This window comes from Pocillopora verrucosa, chromosome 14 (assembly GCF_036669915.1).
Source record: "Pocillopora verrucosa isolate sample1 chromosome 14, ASM3666991v2, whole genome shotgun sequence".
In the NCBI taxonomy this organism is placed as follows: Eukaryota; Metazoa; Cnidaria; class Anthozoa; order Scleractinia; family Pocilloporidae; genus Pocillopora; species Pocillopora verrucosa.
The window spans coordinates 3,971,250-3,992,164 of record NC_089325.1 but is presented as its reverse complement, the minus strand read 5'-3'; the positions used below and the strand labels follow the sequence as shown (position 1 = coordinate 3,992,164).

Genomic DNA, 20,915 nt, shown 5'->3' with positions numbered 1-20,915 from the left:
TTTCCCATTGAATTATGGGTAGCAATGGAATGTTGGCGGTTATTTCAAGCGATCATAACAGATAATTTATGTATTCCATGTTCGAATAACTCCGTGTTTCCTTGACCTGAGCAAATCCGTTGATTGACTATGCCCGAAGAAAAGGAGAAAGTTATTCCTGTGCGTGTTGCTTTGAGAATTAGACCGCTAGTTCCGAAAGAAGTCGGTGAAGGTTGCAAGCAATGTATCAGATGTATACCAGAGAATACCCAAGTTGTCATCGGCAATGACAAAGCCTTCACTTACGACTATGTGTTCGATACTACAAGCATACAAGAAGATCTGTACAGAGAAACAATAATTCCGTTGCTCGAAGGCTTTTTTAATGGATATAACGCCACAGTTCTCGCATATGGACAAACAGGGTCGGGAAAGACATATTCCATGGGAACAGCATTTACAACGTGTAACGAGACGTCAGACGAGAGAGGTGTGATTCCAAGGCTGATCGAGACTGTATTTCACTGGATCAATGAAAGAAAGGAAAAAACTGACTTTTTGCTGAAAGCATCATTTTTAGAGGTACAGATGGAAATGTGTTGTATGTAAGTGATCGTTAATGTGATGTTTTGATCGTAAATGTACGTGGAATTAATTATTTTGATCAGTAGCAAACTAGATTATATTTCCTTATATCCCTTCCTCTCATTTGATAACAATCCTTTTAAAGGTTTGAAAAAAAAATTGCGTGAATAAATGCTCATGTTAACTGCTCTTTGAAGACAATTTTTTCTTTTATATGTCCTGGCTCATATTCTGTTGTGGGAACAAATTTTGATTCTATATTTTCTAGATTCACAATGAAGAAATACATGACCTTTTGAATCCTTGTTCTTCTGAAGAATGTAAGATTGCCATAAGAGAAACACACGATGGTGGAATCAAGGTGAATGTGATTGCTAGTGTTAAAGTGTTAAAGCAGAACTGGGAGACTTAGGAAGGCACTTACACCCAGCACAATAATAAACTTGCTCACTGGAAAAGTCTCCTTTTGAGGAGCAAACAAAAGTTACAATGTCAGATTGTAAATGCCTTGTTTGATAAAAGGTTACTCCCTCTAACAACAGTTAGTTGATTTATTTATTACTGTAACAGTACTGCTAGGAGTATAATGTATCTATGTAGCATCTTACTTTATGTTTAACACTGAGGAAATATGTCACCTTTAAGGTCTGCATGTTCCAGAGCTCCTCAGCTCTTGCAAATAAGAATCCTTAAAGATTAGAGGTAGATCAATCTTTGTCATATGGTTTTTTTGTCAATTAATGTTTCCTGTTTACAAGATCCTATCTTTAAGAACTTTTATTGTTGAGCTGACATTACTTTTTAATGTTATCCTAACACAATATGCAGCTGTACACTTTTTCTTAACCTTTTAACCCATAAAAATACATACATACATACATACATACATACATAACTTTATTTGATAACGCAGGTTAAAATTTGCGCAACTTTACAGCTGATGTGGACCTGCCTAAACTAATTAGTCTATAATTATATAAAATACAGATATGATAAAATTTATAAGTTGAATAAATCAAGTAAACCATAAAGTTTTAGTAATAGTGAAAATTTGGTTTCATGTTTTGTATAACATTACCTCCCTTTTCAAAATTAATATTCATAACAGTTTGCTTGGATTGTTTTAAGTTATATTTAAAAATAGATAAATTTGGAGAATCTTTAACATTATCGGGAAGTGCATTCCATGCTACTGCAGATCTATGAGCAAAGGACCTACGACCCAATTCGGTTTTGGGCCTATTAAGTACAACATTCAGGGATTTCCTTAGGTTATAACTGTTAGAGTTCTTGGTCACCAAACAATTAATTTCCCGCAACCCTAAATTATAATAAGCATTATATGTAATAGTTAAGATACGTAGCTTATAAAAATACTCTAAAGGCATCCAGCCAACCTTAGAAAGTACATCATTATCCCCAAAACTATTTGGTATCTTATGAATTAGCCTGGCAGCCCTGATGTGAATCATTTCTAGGTCTTTAAGCTTGGATCCAGACCCCCAAATTGCAATTCCATATAGAACACTTGGTATAACTATCCTATAGTAAAAAGTCTCCAAGATAGATGTACATAGGAAATTTATACGTCTCAACATTTTAACTTTGGCATTAAATGCAGATCTAGCCAATGCAACATGCTGAGACCAAGAGAGTTTATCATCAATTGTAACCCCAAGGCAATTGGTGGAGGACACATACCGAATGGTGTCCATACCCCACTTCAGCTGTTTCAAAGGACCTATGAAGGGGGTAGTACTTAAGACCATTGCCTCGGATTTACCTTCATGTAGAATCAATCTGTTACTAAGACACCAGGAATTAACCTGGTCCAAAACAGCCTGTAACCCTGTTGTTATTTCATCAACAGTATTCCCTACTACATATATTGTTGTGTCATCAGCATACATATAGACTTCTCCACTGGTAATAGATTCAGGGAGGTCATTAACATAAGATGCAAAAATGATTAGTAACTATTCACCCCAATCAGTATCATCCCTTAAACAAACACTGAGGTCATGAGAATAAAGGAAATGATCACCAACTTAAGAAGCTCTTGATTGTTGAACAAATTCTCCTCATCAGCACCTGAGGAAATCTATGGAGAACCGTATGAAGAATATGCATTCTGATGTTAGGGTGTAAAGGGTTAAACTTACACAAATGAGCTTCATTTAGACAGCTGTATGCAAGTTTCTCATGGCCGTGTCACTCAATCTGTTAAGATTTTTTGTGATGTTGATGCCAATTTGATAAAAATGGATTTTAGTACTGTAAGTACAAGTTTATGTGGTGATGAAAGTTGTGTCTTAATTTTGTTGTATACATAAATCTTAAACCCCAAAGGGTAGAAATTTTCTTGTAACTTAGAGGTTTTTTTTTTCATAGATTGCTGGTTTACAGGAAGTGGTGGTAACTTGTGGGGCTGATATGGTGAGATGCTTAGAGCAGGGATCTGCATCAAGGGCAACTGGAGCCACTGCCATGAACAGCAGATCAAGCCGCTCTCATGCCATATTTACAATAACTTTAGAGCAGAAGGAGCTGCAAGGGTAAATGATCTTCAGGATTTTTGAAGATCTCAACTGAAATCAGAGTAGTCATTGTCAAAAAAAAAAATTTTGTTTTCCACAAAAGATATATTTTGGCATGCCCAAAAATTTTGCCTGGTTGGATCAAATATAAGTATTCCCATATAACCTCAAAGATATTTTATCCTATAAAAGCTCAAACGAAGTCTTTAAAGTATTTTTGAGGATCTCTTTTTTGCACTGAAATCTAAAAAACAAAGATTTTTCAGGCCTTATTTCAACTACTAGTCTAGTTCAGCAGTGTTCATAACAGTGAGGATTGCTTCTGTATTTTTTTCTTCAACTGCAGTGCACATATATATGATTTTCATATATTTACTGAAGATTTCACATGTTTTCACTTGGGATGCATGTAGGTTAAAGGTTTATAGCTGAAAATAATGTTATCAAAATTATAGAGTATTATTACTCTCATTATAGAGTAAAGCTCCCATTTACACTATGGTCATTCCCTCTTGTTGAACAAGTAAAGAAGAATGAATTGAGTGGTGCACAAAATCTGTAACTAAGAAGATGCATAGAAAAGGGCTTTCCCCAACAGAATTTTCGAAGGTTGGAGAGAGGTGCCATTGGTAATTTATTTTTTAGAGTTCTCTCTATTAAATGTTTGATTTGATAGTTATTTTCTACAACATTGTTTACAGGAGTGAACTCAAAAAAGCTAAGTTTCATCTGGTGGATCTTGCTGGTTCTGAAAGAGTAAAGAAGACGCATGCTCAAGGGGAACGCCTCAAGGAAGGTACAACCTAACATTGTTTCAAAATACTGTGTTTTTTTTATGAATTTGTAGTATGAACGTGAATGCAGAGTAAATATGATTTTATTATATTTTCTCTTTTTTCTTAAGTCATTTGCACTTAGTGAAGCCTTTAGTTGAGTGTGTCAGTTGTGATTTGCTTTCAGACCCCTTTCCATTTTTTACTTCTTTATTTTGCAACGACAAGATCGCAAATTACCTCGATGATGACTAATTTTTTTTTTCTTTTTTTTTTGGGGGGGGGTCTTTTTATCCTGTTTAGAGTAGTGATTTGTGGCAACGAAAAAAATGTTTCATCTTAGTCCACGTTCCAATCCCTCATCAATAATTCCTGGATATACTCCTCATTCGCTACCTTCTATTCCAAAATATCGTTCCGCAGGTATTAACATCAACAAAGGGTTACTAGCACTAGGTAACGTTATCAGTGCGCTTAGTGATGAGCTGAGGAAATCTAACGCACACGTGCCTTACCGAGACTCCAAGTTGACCCGTCTTCTTCAAGGTAAAAAAATGCACTCGATACTATGTGTCACTGTATGTCGCAAAACCATCTTTAGTTTTGTATTGAGGTTTTTTTTTTTTGCCTTTTTTTTCTGCATATTTGTGTTCTGTTTTTGTTTGTATTGTATTTTCTTAATCATGTTTTATATTAGTGTGTTTATTTATTCTTTTCGGTAACGATCATCCTTGAAAGTCATTTGGATTAGTAGTCACTCAGAGCATTTTCGAGTAATATGACGTCATACATCTGGGATGAAGAATGTGGAGGGGGACAGGGGGGCGCGGCTCGGGAGGACAGGGGGTGGGAGAGGGCGGGAAGCGGGAGCAGAAATGAAGCAGGGGATAGTTTGTTGTTTACTAATGGGTATTATTCAGTCAAAAACACTTACCTAGCAAAGTTTTGAAATTTCCATTTAACATCCACCAATGCTTAAAAGAAAATTTTGAAAGCAAGAAAACGTAAATTTGTACTCGGGCTGGAAAACCAGTATTACTTCCGGTGCATTTGGAAATCCCTTCAATTCGATTACGTCTTAGGTTTTGACCTGTAATAACTTTCATCGGGACCCAATGATCCCCCCGCCAAAACAAAGGCCAGAAAATGAACTAGAATGTTAAAGGATGTTAAGTTTTGGCACAGTTTGAAAGTTAAACCCGGGTTTCTGATCCTCTTGATTAACCTGAAGACGGGAACAATACAATGAAGAGCAGGAGTCGGGAGGCAAAGGGGCACAAAACTACGGGAGGCGGAAGACTCCGACCCACTCTCTTCCCCCACAAGAATGATTTCATGTGACCCGCGCAGAATCATATGTAGCATAATTGCTAAACAGACTTTTCTAGATGAAAACTTCATTCACCATTTCCACGCATGCGCATGTGTCTACAGGAGGAGTTTCAACAAAAAACTATTCCTGGAGGTCTACAGCCGTCTGTTTGGCCTGGAAGCAGGCTCTTATGTTCGGGTCACGCCGATCGGCCCCTTTTCCGGTTATTGAAACACGTAAAATGTTTGAAGACACGTCAATTGTATATGTATCTTAGGTAGCCTATCAGGGCGATGGCGATACAAGAGATGCGATGGATGAAACGAATTGCGGACACAACGAGTTGTGCCTCAGTGTTACACTCTTGTTCTCGTTCACTCTTTTTGCGCTTCCTAGAAGAGCCTAATAATGATAACGGCTTTGAAGGGAATAGACTCTCGAATGCTTTTTTTTTGTTTTTGTTTTTTTGCAGACTCTCTCGGAGGAAACAGTAATACCTTGATGATCGCTTGTGTCAGTCCTGCAGACAGTAATTTCGAGGAAACCCTTAACACGCTTCGTTACGCGGATCGAGCGAGACAGATAAAAAACAAACCAATTGTTAATCTTGATCCAGCCGCGGCCGAACTAGCGCGACTTCGCCAACAGGTAACTAAGACGTTAAAAAGAACACTAACTTAAACATTCTTATAATTTAACTTAATTTTCTCCTGATCCTAATGAATCTGATTTAGTATCATAAGTTATTTGCTTATTTTTTTAATCGCTGTTGTTTGTTTGTTTCTTTGGTGTTTCTTTTCTCACTCATTCTTTCATTTGGATACACCTAAATTTTCTTTGGAGTTGATGTATCATACGTTTATGAAAACGTCTTGAATATGTCCACCTGTATCTGCTTTTGCTTGCTCATGCAGTTCATCTAAGCGTGAACGTGCCAAAGATGCCGAAGGAAATACTGTTGTTACGTTTTGGACATTTCTGTGAAAATTAGACTTAAATTATATCTTATATCTTAATTGTAAACTGAATGTCATGTTGCTTACGGTAGGTTCAGCTACTTCAAGTGCAACTTCTTCAGGGACAAACCATTACAGGAGTAAATACAGGAGGAGCGAGGTACAGCTCATAGTGAATTAATTTTGAAAAAAGGGTGGTTGTTTCGGAGATTCCAAAGTAATCTATAGTATAACCAATCCTGTGACGTAAATTTGTCTCACAAGTGCATCCCTTGCGGCTTCTGTTCTTTATCTTTCTCTGTTTGCTTAAAAATGTCAACAAAGTTATGCTGGGGGAGAAGGAGACGACTTATCATACTTCCCTCCCTCCCTTGTGTCCGCATCGGAACGAGTTACCTTCACAGGGGCGTTCACACAACACTTGGGATGCAGAAACCTTGATTTTGACTTTAAATAGGGAGGGATTCCCACACGATGAAGGCATTTTTGGGGGATTAAAATCTCTTACCAGCTTAATCCTCCGTTGAATGAAAGGGGTAAGTTTCGAAAGAAACTGTGGTGCTGCGTCGGCGGGAGAGTATAAGAAGGTAATTTAGTAATATCAACTGAGTTGATAATGTAAATTAGCCACCGTAAAGAGTTTCAAAGCAAACGTTCCGAGCGTTAGCCCCCCGACAGAGTGATAATCCTCCCTCGACTGAGCTTATTTTACGGTTTTGTCGGAATTCTTAGTGACGAGAATCCTAATACTATCAACATCCAAGAAATGACGGACAGGATTACAGAACTCGAGGTGAGTCTCCTTGAATCTTCATTCTATAAATGTTTGCACGTTGATGTAACCCCGTTTTCTTGCTTTTCCTCTCAAGATCGAAGCTTGTCTATGATGTGCTTTACTTGCAATATGACCGTGACCACGCTGTTCGAATAATGAGTTTTTAGAAGAAAGGCCATAGTTTCTTGATATTAAGTTTGCACAATTATTTCGCAGCTTTTTCTTCGACCATCCAGGCCGGTTTACTTGGGTGACTTACTTAAATACACCGTTTGCCAATAGCTGAAATAAATATGACCTTATAAAACCGTATTCCAGAAAAAGCTTGATATTTTTTAGCGATTCATTTCCCTCGCTTATTTCTTTTAGTCTGAAAATGAAAAGCTGAGCTCCGAGCTACACGCCTCTGTTGATCAGAACACTCAGATGTACGAGAAGGTGTTGGTGGTAAGAAAGTGGAAAAAATTACTGTCAGTGCTTGAAGGAAATTTTTGATTTTTATGAACTTCACTTATTTTAATTGTTAGCAAAATATAAACATTTACCGTTTACCTTGCGTGTGTGTATTTTGATATCATGTTTTCGTTTATACTTTTAGGCTGAGTTAGCTCGCGATAAGATGTTGCGAAAATTCAATGAGCTGAAAGGACATTTTAGGTAGAAAAGCTGTTGTATGATTTGACGGATCAAAGTCAGTCTCTGCGCAGCTGTGTACCTAGCCCCCTTCCCCCCCTCCCCCCCTCCCCACAACAACAGTCAACTAATAACAAGTTAGAGTTAAGTTGGGTTAGGGGAGGGGTAGGTTCGCAGTTGCTTACAAACTGACATTGACGTTACTTTTAAAATAAACTGTTCAGAATGTAGCAATTAGATATATTTTTTTTGAAATTCTCATTTTCCACTTTGTTTTTCTTTCAAAGCATTAGCTACAACGTGATGGTATTTTTTTTCGTTTTTCAGCTCTAAAATCACTGCAAATGTAACCGAGTTGACGGACGATAGCCAGGCTGATATGACATTAGCCGAGGAACTTCAAACAAAGCTGCATGAACTCGAGGTCAGTATCTTCACAAAACCACGAATATATTTGTATTTTTTAATTTATTTCCAGCTAACAAAGAAACAGCGGATTAAGAGCACCACGTGTCACGGTCTCACGGAAATGAATACCTTAGTTGCTTTAGTTCAACAAAGGAGGTCAAAGGTTGACATCATCCTGTCATTTGTTTCTTTGCTGTCCAGGCTCCCACTCGACTGCTTAGTCGCCGACTTGTTTTCCCCCTTTAGTTTGGATTTTTAACAACCTTTTTTTTTTCGTTTATCAATCGATAAATAACGTGGGGATGCCATAGACATTACTATACATTAATTAAGTCCTTTTTATTTCATTTTTTAACATTTACTTTTGTGTGTTTCTGCTTTCAGGAGAGTATTAGCTCAACGACAAAGTTGGAAGATGTAGTTAAGGCTGAAGAGCAGGTTTGTGTGGGAAAATTCTCCCAAATTTCATGTGCACGTAAGACTAAAATTGCTTTAACAACGACCAAGAGTGGTACTTGTAAATGCTACCGTTTTTCTCATGGCAGTGCCTACCCATATCTGATCCGTAAATCTCTATCTAGCTGTTGATTCCCTTGTAAATTAATGGAGAGAGTTCGGTGAATTATCAAGATGACTCTCTTCACCGATACATGAAAGTTATGATTTAATGACTTTTTTATGAATTAAATTATGAAAAGTTACATTTTAGTCCTGGTTAGTTGATGATCACAAAAAAGTAAAATTGCTTGAGAAGTATTTCTTTACAGTTTTGCCAAACGACCATTGACTAGTGATGCTAATTTTTGTAGTCAATGATCACGATCTGCCTCGCTTTTCTTATTTTCAGTCCCCCAGTGACACGGAAGACCCGGATGAGTGTGACGGAAGCTCTGACTCAAGCTCCCCTTCGGACGCGTCATTTGTTTCCCAGCACGCTTTGAGGCGAGCAGAGCTTGGAAGGCAACTCCAGGAATTGAATAAAGCGCTGGCTCTTAAGGAAGAGTTAGCCAATAAAATGGTGTCGAACGACGCACGGTTGTCCAATATGAGAAAACAGTATGAGGTCAGTGGGAGTCAACGACACGATAATGTTTTTCCAGTTTATGCCGTTTGTCGATTGATTGATTGATTGATTGATTGATTGATTCTTCATTCTTTGAGGTTCTGATTCTTCTTCATTCGCTTGTTTTTGCTGCATTTGTTTATTCCCTCAGTGCATTTTCTCCCTGTAAATTTTACTTACATGGTGAAATATTTGTCTCTAACTCGACATGACTCTTAAAAAATCGCGACAAACCTCGGCCCAACACTCTTTCAATTTATGGTTCTCTTCATTTTGTGCAGGACACTGTTCGCGAACTGGAGGGTGAAATTGCGAGGCTGGAGAAGGAAAAGGCGAGTCTTAACGTCGCCTTAACCAACAAAAAGTCTGAGGCATCCGACAGGTAAGCGTGAACTTGCCTGATTTTAGAGAGGGTCGACCCCCCTTATCTCACTTTCCCCGATCTTACAGATGCACTTTTTGGTGTAACATTCATCTTTGTCCTTTCCAGCAAAATGAATGAAAGGAACAGAAATAGAATCAAAGAACTGGAGACCAAAATTTCAGATCTGAAGAAGAAGCAGGTTAGTTCAGTTCTCAATTATTGATTTCGTTTGTTAGTACTGATTCTTTTGGTACCTTCCTGTATTAAAAATTTTACTTTTTTCAATTGCATTTGCAAATATCATCACGTGTGAGATGATATATAAACGATGCGTGCATGTAACAACCGCAGACGTTTGAGTTCTAGATAATTTCACTCCACTTAAAACTAAAGATTGATTTTACCTCCAGTTTACCGAGGCAATAATAGCTCGTATATTTTGGTGGCCTAGAATGTTCAAAGAACAAGGCTAACTGTTGTTTATTTATCATTATTTTAACTTATTTTTAATTATCAGGTTGAACAACATAAACTCTTGAAAATGAAGGAACAAAGTGACAGCACTATAAAGAAACTAAATTCTGAGATTCAGGTAAGAGGTGATCAAACGAATTGCCTTGATTTTTCTCCTTTATTACAGGAAGGAACTTCATAGTTCAAACCATAGGATTTGTCCGGACAGCTTATGAGTCAGAAGTCCCATCCTGCTTATGCCCATCGCAGGGTTGTAATTCAGAATTAAGGCTGGCAGGTGAAAATATCGTGACCTCAGAAGTGCCTGTTGTGCTTTACCAAGTGATTGCCTGCGAAAATTCCAGCCGGCGATCACCGCTTTTTTATCCCGCGAATTTCACCGGCAGCCAGCGCTTAGTGACAATCCTGCTATTCCGATTTCCTAAGTGCCAAGCGACGAAGAGGTACGTAAAAACCGGTGAAGAGCTTGGCTGCTTGGGAATGAAGGACATTCCCATAAATTGGAACTGACGATCCTGAAAAATATTTTGCTCAAGTTCTCAAGTTCTCAAGATGCACAAGTGATACGTGGCGCCGTAAGGGTAGAATTTTCCACTAAGTAAAAAACTATTCTGTTCGCGATTTTGTTTCCTCTTTTTTTTTATTCAGGTTCAATTTATAGGGATTATTTATCCCCGAATTAATTTTTTTCTGGTTTGGCTGCTCTATAATTTTTACTTATGGGTAATGTGAATACTGATATGCTCTAACTCCATGATTTCACTACAACAACAAAAATATGTCGTGTAATTATCATGTTCTGTCTATTCAGGGTATGAAGTCGATCCGTGTCAAGCTGATGCGTCAGATAAAAGAAGAATCTGAGCGCTTCAGAGCACTGAAGGCTCAAAAAGACAAGGAAATCAATCAGTTAAAGCAACAGGTCAGCGGTGGAATGGAATTGTTTTGTTGTAGTGGTTTTGTCAATTGATTGTTCAGGCCGGTAGAAGTGGCACCTATAATGGAAACGATTCGTTTTTTTTTCGTTTATGGATACTTTTTTATTTGAGTTTTGTTGAAGTAAAGTTTTGGGCGACATTTTAAACTTCAATAATAATAGGAGTAATTATCATCATCGAAGCTATCGTCGTTGTCATTATTTACCCTTTAACTCCCATGAGTGACCAAGACAGAATTTCTCCTTACAATATCCATACAATATCAACCAGATAAGTGATGAGAATAACGAAAAAATTCAATTTGGGAATAATTTGTTGATCCAATACTAAATTCTCTAAACTAACACTGTAAGAATTGTATGGTTGACAGTAAGGAGAATGACAAATCTGATGTGCGAGATGATGATAATATGGCTAAAAACGCTGGGGGGGGGGAGGTAAATGGGCGTGGCAGAATTAACTAGAGATCACAGTACTTTAAAATTAACGCGATTTTCACAACTTTCATAGGGTCGCAAAAGGCAGTTTGAGTATAAGAAGCTGGAGAACATTCATCAGAAGCAACAGGCTGTCCTTAAGAGAAAAACGGAGGAGGTAAATTGCACGTGACGTAAACGTGAATGGTAACGTTGCGGGCACTAGAATCACGTGTCAGCTGGTTCAGGCATTTGTCGACGTAAACGATTTTGTACTGATGGACCCAAAAAAGATGAAAATTTTAAGCCTGGTTTTATGGGTAAAAAAAAGGGGGATTCTCGAATGACATATCCACTTTGAAACTTTTGAAAGTTAATAAAGTAAAATGAAATGGGTAGACTTGTTGTCAAATCTGATCTAACTCATCGTGCTGAGGTACAAAGTAAGTAATTGGCTATTGCTGGTTTGGAGTGGGGAAACCTTCGAAAACGGATAATGGAAATAACAGTCTTGCAAAAAAGGACATGACTGGAGACTCTTCTGCAATGAAAGGGTACATGGAGAGAGATTTTTTTCATCTTGTCACAAGCTTGGGACAGAGAAGTATTCGGAGTTCCTGAGAGAAATTAAATCCTCATAGCATCGAATTCAAAGCTAAGCGTGAATATCTTTCAGGTGTCGGCAGTTCAGAAGCGTTTGAAGATGGCGCTGGATCGTCAAAAAGAGGCGGCGGAGAAGAAATCCATGATACAACAGCAACAACAAAAACAGGCCGAGGGACTTGTACCAAGAATGAAGGTATCTCCATCAAGCACAGACGTCTTTAATCTTCCTATGACAGCTTTAAAGCTACTACTACGGCTTTGACGCCTGTTTACCACCATTTATTCGGTGGAAAGCCCTTGGTTTGGCACCAGATAATAACTGCAATTATTGCGCTATTCGAGGATTAAAAAATAAAAACCAACGAACATCGCTGCTTAATTCGAATTTTTTTTTTTTTTTAGCTTTTGAGCTTATGCGATTCATTTTGGCGCGCATGAACTTTAAAACTCACCAGTCATCTGGAAACCCTCGATGAAGAGTTTTAAGCTCGATGAAATGTTATGTTAACGGTGGTAGCATCGGAGTTCCGAATGTACGTTCTCGGATCAGAAGCTAGGGATGAGCGACCTTCGTTCTCGGTCAAAAAGAAGGCACCCAAAATAAATGGAAAACCGTGAAGTGACTGACTCCACGAGATGAATGCGTTTTGAAGACTTGGGTTTGCAAAAACTTAGATTTTGCCTTTTTTTCGTAGTCCTGGTTAGGTCATGAAGTTGAAGTCCTTGTGAGTGTGGGCCAGGCTAGACAGACACTAGAAAATCTCATTGAAGACAGGAAAGTGTTGTCGAGACAGCTGGCAGAGTTAAGAAATCAGGAGCAGGATGAGGATGACGAACCTGCTGCTAAGGTACGGTTTGTCAGTCTGTCAATTCGTCAGCCTGTCTGTCAGGCAGTCGTTCGTGGCACTATGATATGAAAGATCTTCATTGCATATCGAAGCTTTCTTATCTGTTTGATTTCCGCATCATTAAAATACAAGCTGTCCCTCCTTTTCCGCGAAGTCTGATAAAAAATGGATGTTAGCGCGCCGCGCCGAACTCTGGGAGAGAGGCGTACTACTTTTCGTGCGCCTAACTCCCAGGGTTCCGCGCGGCTCAAAAGGAGTGACTGCACTTAATTTACGACATCATCACCTTTGTTCTCACCTGGTGACTTTCATTGTTCATACGACATATCAGCCCTCATAAAGGTTCACCACTGAAATGTTGGCAGAATGTCCTGGAGGGGTTTTCCTTGTACTTAAGAGTTATGTTTGTGCTCACAAATTCTGTATTTTTATGTCATCTTTGGTGGATGTGTAGAAAATGGTCCAAGATGCTGGCACTCCAAGCGACAAGAAAAACAAGTCTCATATTTTACAGAAAAGAATCACCACCCTTGAACACGAGCTCGAACTAAGGTTTGTTTATAGGTCGTCAAGAAAGGTCGATAATTTTTCTTTTTATGTTTCAACTTTTGCTTCTCATTCAAATTACTTTATCTTTTTTACTTCGTAATTCTTTTCCTCCTCGTCAGCTTTTTCACCAGACTCTATGGGGTTTGTTTCAAGGCGTTTTACTGTCGTTTTTTTTGGTAGTTAAGATACCAATGTTTTTAAAAATAACTACCCCCTTACCAACGATTCACGTTATCTTTGACCATTATCTCCAGCAGTGTTAATGCAAAAGGCCGAAGATAAGTTACTCGCTAACTGAACTTTTTTTTCTTTTCTCACAGGAGTTCCCAAATCGCTGGGCTACAGCACAAGATTCTTGATGCAGAGCAAGGTAAAACTTAGCATGATCTTAGCTGAAGATAATATGCAAGAGAGACGTAGAATGGGAATTCAGCAATCAAAAGCTGCGAAAACTGTTTACTTTGAACAGCTATTCACAGATGTTGTGTTGAAAAGGCGAGACGGCCACGATAAGGAACCTGGTCTAGATTGAAAAGAAAAAGGGAGAGTGAGATTCACAGGATCAGAACTTGTTCCGTACCTCCTTTCCCTATTTCAAGGCGTGTTCTTTTATTTGGCGGAAAACATTCCAATAAAAAGAACCTCTGAAATATTTGCCTACTCTCAGCAATGCGATATGATTTTATCATGAATTTCTTTTCAATTCATGCCCTTAACCCGAACCCCCGTACCCAATTTGATTTCCCATCAATTATATGATAGAAGTATCCTTTGCATTTCTGAGCAATTTTGCAGCTGATCATCAATGTAAAAGAGAGATTTTTCTTTTGAAAATAGGTGAAAAGTCGAGACATCGTGGAACAACATTCACAGCATGGCTGAAGCAAAAGCAGGGCTACAAGTTTTGCTAAACATGGTGGGTTATTTCGTTTCTTGTCTCTTTTGTTTTCGAATAGAGTGATGGTCCACACATACCGCAGCTAGCGAAATGATTGCAATACACTTAAGTGTGTAAACTTAATTTGAGTATTTTTAAAATTTTCGTAGGAATCGCTTACGATTCTCTTTATCGTTCGAGTGGTATTTTTCCGTTGCTGTTTACATAAACCTGCAAGATAACAGAAACTATCATTTTATCACTGTCTACCGTTGAGCCAAAAATGGATTTTTGAATTGAACGAAACGAAACGGGAAAAGTTTGACTTTTAATGTAATTATGTCATAGGAAGAAAAAATGTGAAGGACTAGGTATTGGACCCATTCAAATTTACAGGCTAATTTCTGTTTCAAAGTGCACTTACTCGAAGCACAACAAGCCCGTCGTGGGCCCTGCCCTGTTTTAAGTACAGATGATACCGACTGAAATTCCAATATATTGTTATCTTTGTAGACAGTGGCGGCGACTCTTGTCAACACAAAGGCGGAGAAATCTCGAGAGGAGTCTGAGTCCCAGTTAACAGAACTAAGGTCGCGTGAGGAGGTGAGTGAGAGAGAGCTATGCGCACCCCGCATATGTGCATTGAAATGTAACTTAGCTCCGACGTAACACGGAAGAGCTGAAAGAATCCTTTGGGAAGGACGTTCGGGTGAAGATAAAGTAGGAATACATCGTTTCAGCTTTTTGGGAAAAAGACATTTCTAAATGTCTAAATAGAATTTTAGAATAAATTCTAATAAATGTGCTATCTCACGACTTATTGGAATAATGAATATTTATGAACGGCAAATCGAAATATCCTTTGGATGTCGCTTTTAATTTATCAGCGTCCGTACATTTGGCGTAGATCTTTAGGTTACTTAAGTGTTAATTTTACTGAAGCAGCCAATTCTGTTTCAGTCCATGACTGAGGAGCATCAGGCTGAAATAAAAAGTATTCAAAGATCTCATGACGATTTCGTGACACGTCTTAAGGAAGAACACGAGGAGAAGGTCAAATGCCTTCTACAGCAAATACCTTCCAGCGACGCCTCATTTAATTCCCAGCAGGAAACAAGGGAAGAGCTTCAGGTGGGAAATAATTAAAAGTTTTCTGCAGATAGCATTTTATAGATTCTTGATGAGAAATTTTCAACAAGCCACGAAAGTTAGCTAATTTTGTTTTGGTTTTAATTTGCTCCCTTCCGCGATTAGTCTAAAAAAATTGCACCACCCTGCCATCCCATCAAGGGCAAAATTAAAACCATCCACGTGCTGGTCACCTGCGGTTTTTTCGCGCTTCAGGCAGTTTGCTTATTATTACTTTGAATTCCCATTGGCCCCTTGTGAATTGTGATATTTTCCTGCTTCTGATTGGCTGTTGGGATTACTTTTTTCTGGTTCTACAACACTCAGTCAATCGAGAAGTGCCATAATCAAACTTCATTGCCGTTTATTTCCTTTTTACAGGAGCAACTTGAAGCGTTGAAAGAAGAGAACAACAACTTGAAAGAGGTATGAGTCACATGTTATTGTATTTGTTCACAAGTTGTTTTAATTATTACCTAGGACGTCTTGCGAAGTTGAAATCTCGAAAAGTGAGTCTCGAACATTTAAAAATGCGTCGTTCGAATGTCACTTGAAATTATCACAGTCTGTATCTTTTGATTTATGTGAGTGTTTCTTTTTTAGCAATTGAGACAACTGAAGGAAGTCTTTGCATCTGACTCTCCATCCCCCAAACCAAAGAAACAGGTAATTAATGAAGAAGAATTTCTTCTATCAATTTTCTGCTTATTCCACGAATTTTGCGGGTTTTGTTTTCCTTTTCCGCTTAACTGTCCACGAGAAAGTCTCAATATATAAAGACGCGTGCTTGCAAATAAAAGCAGTAACTCAAGATAAAAGGACCTCAGTTTCATACTGAATGAATTGATCGTGGTTACCCTATTTTCTCGGCAGATTTAAGTTATCCATCTAAGATCGTAAACTTGTTCGTCATTTCTTTTTTAACAACATGTACGCGTGCAGAGTGCACTCAAACCAGTTTGTCCAGATGTACATGAGGGACTAACGTTGGAAACATCATTTTCCGATTTACAAATATGATTAAATTTTGCACTTTTTTCAAGTTGTTTCCACCTGCTAGCCGAGGCAGCCCAAAATTTACAATCTTGCATTCCCTTTTTCCCCTTAGAAATCAAAGAAGAAAACTGTGGAGTTGCACGAACACGACGAGGACTGGGCTATGGATTTGAGTGAGGAGAGCGAACAGGAGGACTTGGTTGAGCTCGACCCAGACTGGGTGAAAACCCCTATAGGCCGTCGTCCACAACGGAGGTCTGGACGAACCACCCGGTCTACTGACGCTTCTTCATTGCTGGTCAACAATTCTGGGCAAGGACAGGTAACTGGGCAATTCGAAAATATGGTATCTTCGTGCTTTCTAAAGAGTTAACCAGTGCTTTTGAAAAAGCGCTGCGTCCGACGGAGTAACAAGAGCGTCATTGCCCTGATTTCCAATCTCCTTCTGACAGGGGTGCGTTATTCATCTCGACGCGCTTGCTTGAAGGAGAAATGTTTTTGTCGAGAGAGAAGGCGCTCGCTTTCCCTTGATCATGGAGGCCTGAGTGGCTTTCACGGGAAGGGCAGTTTAAAATTACGTGGATGAAGGGATCAATAAAAAGATGAATGAGTTAACCGGAAGAAAAGGAGAACGGACAGATGTGACCAACGTACTGACTGACTGACTGGCAGATTGATGGGTTGACAGATTGATTGATTGACTGACAGGTTGATTGCTTGACTGACTGATCGATTCGCTTCCATTTTTTTAGGGATGTAAGTGCACAGGGAAGTGTGCAACAAGCAACTGTCTTTGCAAGAAGAGCTCTGCCGCTTGTTCAGACGAATGCGGATGTAAAGCAGTGAAATGTGTTAATCGTCAACTGGTATTTGTACTTCATGTTTACCATACATTACGTTTAAGTACCTTTGCATGAGAAAGTACTTTCTCCTCCACTTTTTAACTGTTAAAATTCTTCTATTCCTCTTTCAGAAATCTCTACAGGAAGTGCCAATTGTTGATACGGTAGTGCTAAGTGAAAATGGAAATGGTGAGGGAAATGGTATGTAGAAGAGAAACATACATTAAAGTTAAAGTCATTCGCCTCGCTTTCATTTTCTCGTGCCGAGATTTTCCCGACCCATCTGTCATTATGAATGTGGTGTATGTACCGTGTCAATTAAGTTGCAACTTCACCTGAAAGAGAGGGAGATCTACCAGGTCTAAGTCTGTGCTCTGAAAGAACCGTATACACCCACAAGTTGTGGGTAATTTTTGAAGTGCTCCAAGCTGCGACTGTTGTGGTTGCCTTAGCGAGTAGAATTACTTTTTGTCGACAAATTTTGAAAGGAAAGTCTTCAACTTGGCGACCTGTTTTAGGTGTATCTTCGAGCTCATGGACTTGAGTTAAAGTGACATAAACGTTTGCACAAAGAACGTTAAATGCTCCATTGTTTTAATTTCATTTTACGACTGGATTACCTCCTTTTCTTTTTCAATATATCATGTAATATCTTCAATTTTTTTTATCTGGTGACTAAAATTGTATTTTCTGTTGACCGTGTTATGACTTATTGTTGCCAAATGGCGACTTTGCAAAACGCTGAGCTAAGTTAGGATTTTGATATAAGTTGTTGATTTTGTAAGCAGGGAGGTTGCTAATTTCTCAGGCTTTGTCGTCCGTTTCATGCCTTAGCCTTCTGCTCGGATGTAAAGACAACGTCATCCCACGTCATGACATTATAAAATTGATTGATTGATTGATTGATTACGTTTTGTAAATGGTTTCTTTCTCACAGCTTCCTCACCATCCTTAAACGCTGACAGAAATGGGCGACAAGCATTGGTCGAATTGAAAAATGTATCCCAAGAAATGAAGTATGAACACAACAAAGCCGCGCCATTGTCCGTTAAACAAAATGGAACAGAGAATCAACTGGCAACGAGTAAAAAGCCTAAAGTGTTTCACAAACCTCACTCTAGCAGTTCGGTTTCATCTTCTGATGAAGACGGAGGTCACTCAAAACATCGGGGTTTCTCTAGACCCGGGTCCACGCCTGGACGGTCTGTGCCCGGTCACATCAAATCGAGGGCGCCTGGGTTCAGTTTTGGCTCTGCCAAGAAGATTGTTGTAAATAAGCCAATTGCAAAGTTCGACCATGAAAACAAGAGGAAACGAAAGTTGTTGAAACCTTCCAAAACAGCCTTAAGCTTGGTTGGTAAACCTTGATATGTAATTGGCGGTGCAGCTGAGTACCGTGGTTTTCGAATATAATTCGTATTGTAAATAACGTCAGCTATGAAGGCTAAGATACGAAGAACTGAATGAGCCAATCAGATTTTTGTTTATATTCAGCGGTTTTATTTAGTTGTTACTTCTTAAATCCTAAAATATTGGCACCGTAACATAAACGTAAGGAAAGCACAGAATGCATTAAGTAGAAACAACTCTTGTTGTCTTCATGTTTTCTTTACGAAAATATCATCAATCACTTTCACGAGTTCAAGGATGATAAACCCATGGTAATCTTCCTTTTAACAGATTTTTTTATCATTTTTCTTCTATAAGCAAGGCTTTCGTACAGTAATTGTCCACGAATTGAAATACTGGTTGTTGTTGTTTTTTTTTTTCATTTTGGTAGTTTTATTGTAACAAATAATTTCTACTGCTTTCAAAGCATTTCAAGTGAGTGTGGTAAAACCAAAACCAAAGTTATCAGTGGCCGATCAAAATAGAACAAAATAACACAAGCAGCCATTGAGAATTCACCGAATGACCGAGTGGTTTTAGTTCTGCCTCTGGTTGTTCGAAATGGTGACGCGAGTTTCAAGACCAAACCATGGTGAAGCAATACGTCAGCAATCGCGGTTTACTATCGACACTCAATTGAAAACCGCTATTTTTGCCTGTTTTAGCCAATTGTAAATTTATAGCACTAAACAACCAAGATGCAAGATTAAACAGTATGAAGTTTTAATCGTTTACTTTTTTGGTTTCTGTGCTCAAGATATAATTTCCTTAACGATTCAGTCAGGGTTTTTTATTGCCACTTTATTTACAACCTTTAAAGCTTGAACTACAATTGAATAAGTACAAACAAAAAGTTTTTCACTTCCAGTTACTTTTCTTTCTCCATATTGACTCTACGTGGTTAGTGTGTTAGTTTTTTTTTCCTTCTTTTAAGATTTAGTCAAAATAAAGTTTGTTCGTTGAAGGCAAAACTTGTTAAGTGCCCCTCTTCGATTAAGCGCCTTCTTTTAATTGATATCACCCCCGCTTTTAGCCGCAATTTTAATTAGGCGCCTATTCGACGAACCATTATATCAATAGTGTAAAATAGAATTGGTCATGGCTAACGGAGCGTAATAGTTACGGCCAGTTACACATTTTATCTAGCAGATTTCTTTGTCGATAGCTGTTATGAACCTCAAACAAATGACTACAAGATTAAGTTCTTTCAATGTAAGCATTCAGTTTTTTTCTTTATGTCGCGGACGGCTCAGATTCGGTTAAATTTTCATATTGCCCAAACTGCTAACATGGCAGGTTTTTTTCTCGTTGCATGACTTACTTTTAAAATCTCGTTGTTTAAGGATTTGTGAATTTGTGATTTATATCTGATGAAACAAATGAAGGCCGGTTCACGGGAAACAGTTAATCTGCGGCTGTGCTCTAAAAATGATAAATTCTTAATAAGTTACGGGAAATCGACGCAACTGTGAGACAACAGTAGGTGGTCATTGAAGGTGACTAGAGATCAGCTTGACGATTAAAACAGTCGCCCATCTGACGGATAATTCTAAAGAGTAACCGCTCCAGAACTTTTCACTCCGCAGAATGAGTTGTTGTCAGAATTCTTAATTTTTATAATTAAAATTGGCTCCGGAGGAAGACTTTAATTATCCGTAAATTCCCCAGCAACTCTTTTCTTTAAAGATAATGGACTTCTTACTTCTTTCACAGACCAAGTTATAACCTGACGCCACGCGGGGATATCAACAATCGCTTATTATTTAATACCCGTAGGCAATATTATTTCTTTTCAAACTGACTTCTTGTAGTTCTATCTTTTGACTACTGAATGACGTTATGTTTTGATGGAAAAATGTGTCGTTTACATCCACATCCATTGATTGAAAAACATTCACAGTCCTTTAAGACGGTTAAGTGGTTTGTGAGATAATCACTTTTAATCGGCTACGACTGTAAAATAGAAGAAAAAATTATTCATGTTCAGTACTTCGACTTAACCAAAGGAAAGCTTATGATAAGTGAAATCCAAACAGGGATGCCTTAATGCAGAAGGCGCCGACCATGTCGCCTTTTTTTTCTCAATTTCGCTAAACGTAATTAAAAGTGGATGCTACTTGGATAAACAAATCGACTGAATATTGACTTTATGTCAATGTACGCTCCCCCAGTGAATGAGCTCACCTGTCATCAAAGACCACACTTAATCACCTGCCAATAGAAATTAAAAATAGTGAAGTAAAATCGAAAAAAAAAAGGCGATTTCGATCCATTTCCTGTTTCTGCCTGTATCGAATTGAGATTCTCTCAGCCGATTTGGATAAAAATTAATGCTGGTTTGTCCATTAAGACAAATGATTTATCGTCCAAACAGTTTTTGACCGATAACGGATAGCTATAGATGTGTGATAATTTTGAATTGTGCGAGTTATGTCTTAGCGCATTACCAAGTTAAATAGGGGAGATT

General features: G+C 38.4%; 1 protein-coding gene across 1 annotated transcript; it reads left to right on the top strand.

The window, feature by feature from the left end:
- Nucleotides 1-66: 66 nt before the first annotated feature.
- On the top strand, nucleotides 67-19,242 carry LOC131795077 (chromosome-associated kinesin KIF4). Its single transcript, XM_059112642.2, is given in 32 exon segments — nucleotides 67-561; nucleotides 833-925; nucleotides 2,956-3,119; nucleotides 3,803-3,897; nucleotides 4,298-4,420; nucleotides 5,659-5,834; nucleotides 6,235-6,302; nucleotides 6,875-6,935; nucleotides 7,287-7,364; nucleotides 7,516-7,574; nucleotides 7,878-7,974; nucleotides 8,343-8,396; nucleotides 8,806-9,021; nucleotides 9,303-9,403; nucleotides 9,512-9,584; nucleotides 9,903-9,977; nucleotides 10,671-10,781; nucleotides 11,308-11,391; nucleotides 11,890-12,012; nucleotides 12,515-12,667; nucleotides 13,122-13,219; nucleotides 13,537-13,586; nucleotides 14,054-14,068; nucleotides 14,071-14,132; nucleotides 14,607-14,696; nucleotides 15,054-15,224; nucleotides 15,603-15,647; nucleotides 15,825-15,887; nucleotides 16,330-16,539; nucleotides 16,970-17,083; nucleotides 17,191-17,248; nucleotides 17,997-19,242. Coding segments are annotated over 32 exon segments (3,843 nt in total). The 5' UTR covers nucleotides 67-129; the 3' UTR covers nucleotides 18,428-19,242.
- The last annotated feature ends 1,673 nt before the right edge of the window (nucleotides 19,243-20,915 follow it).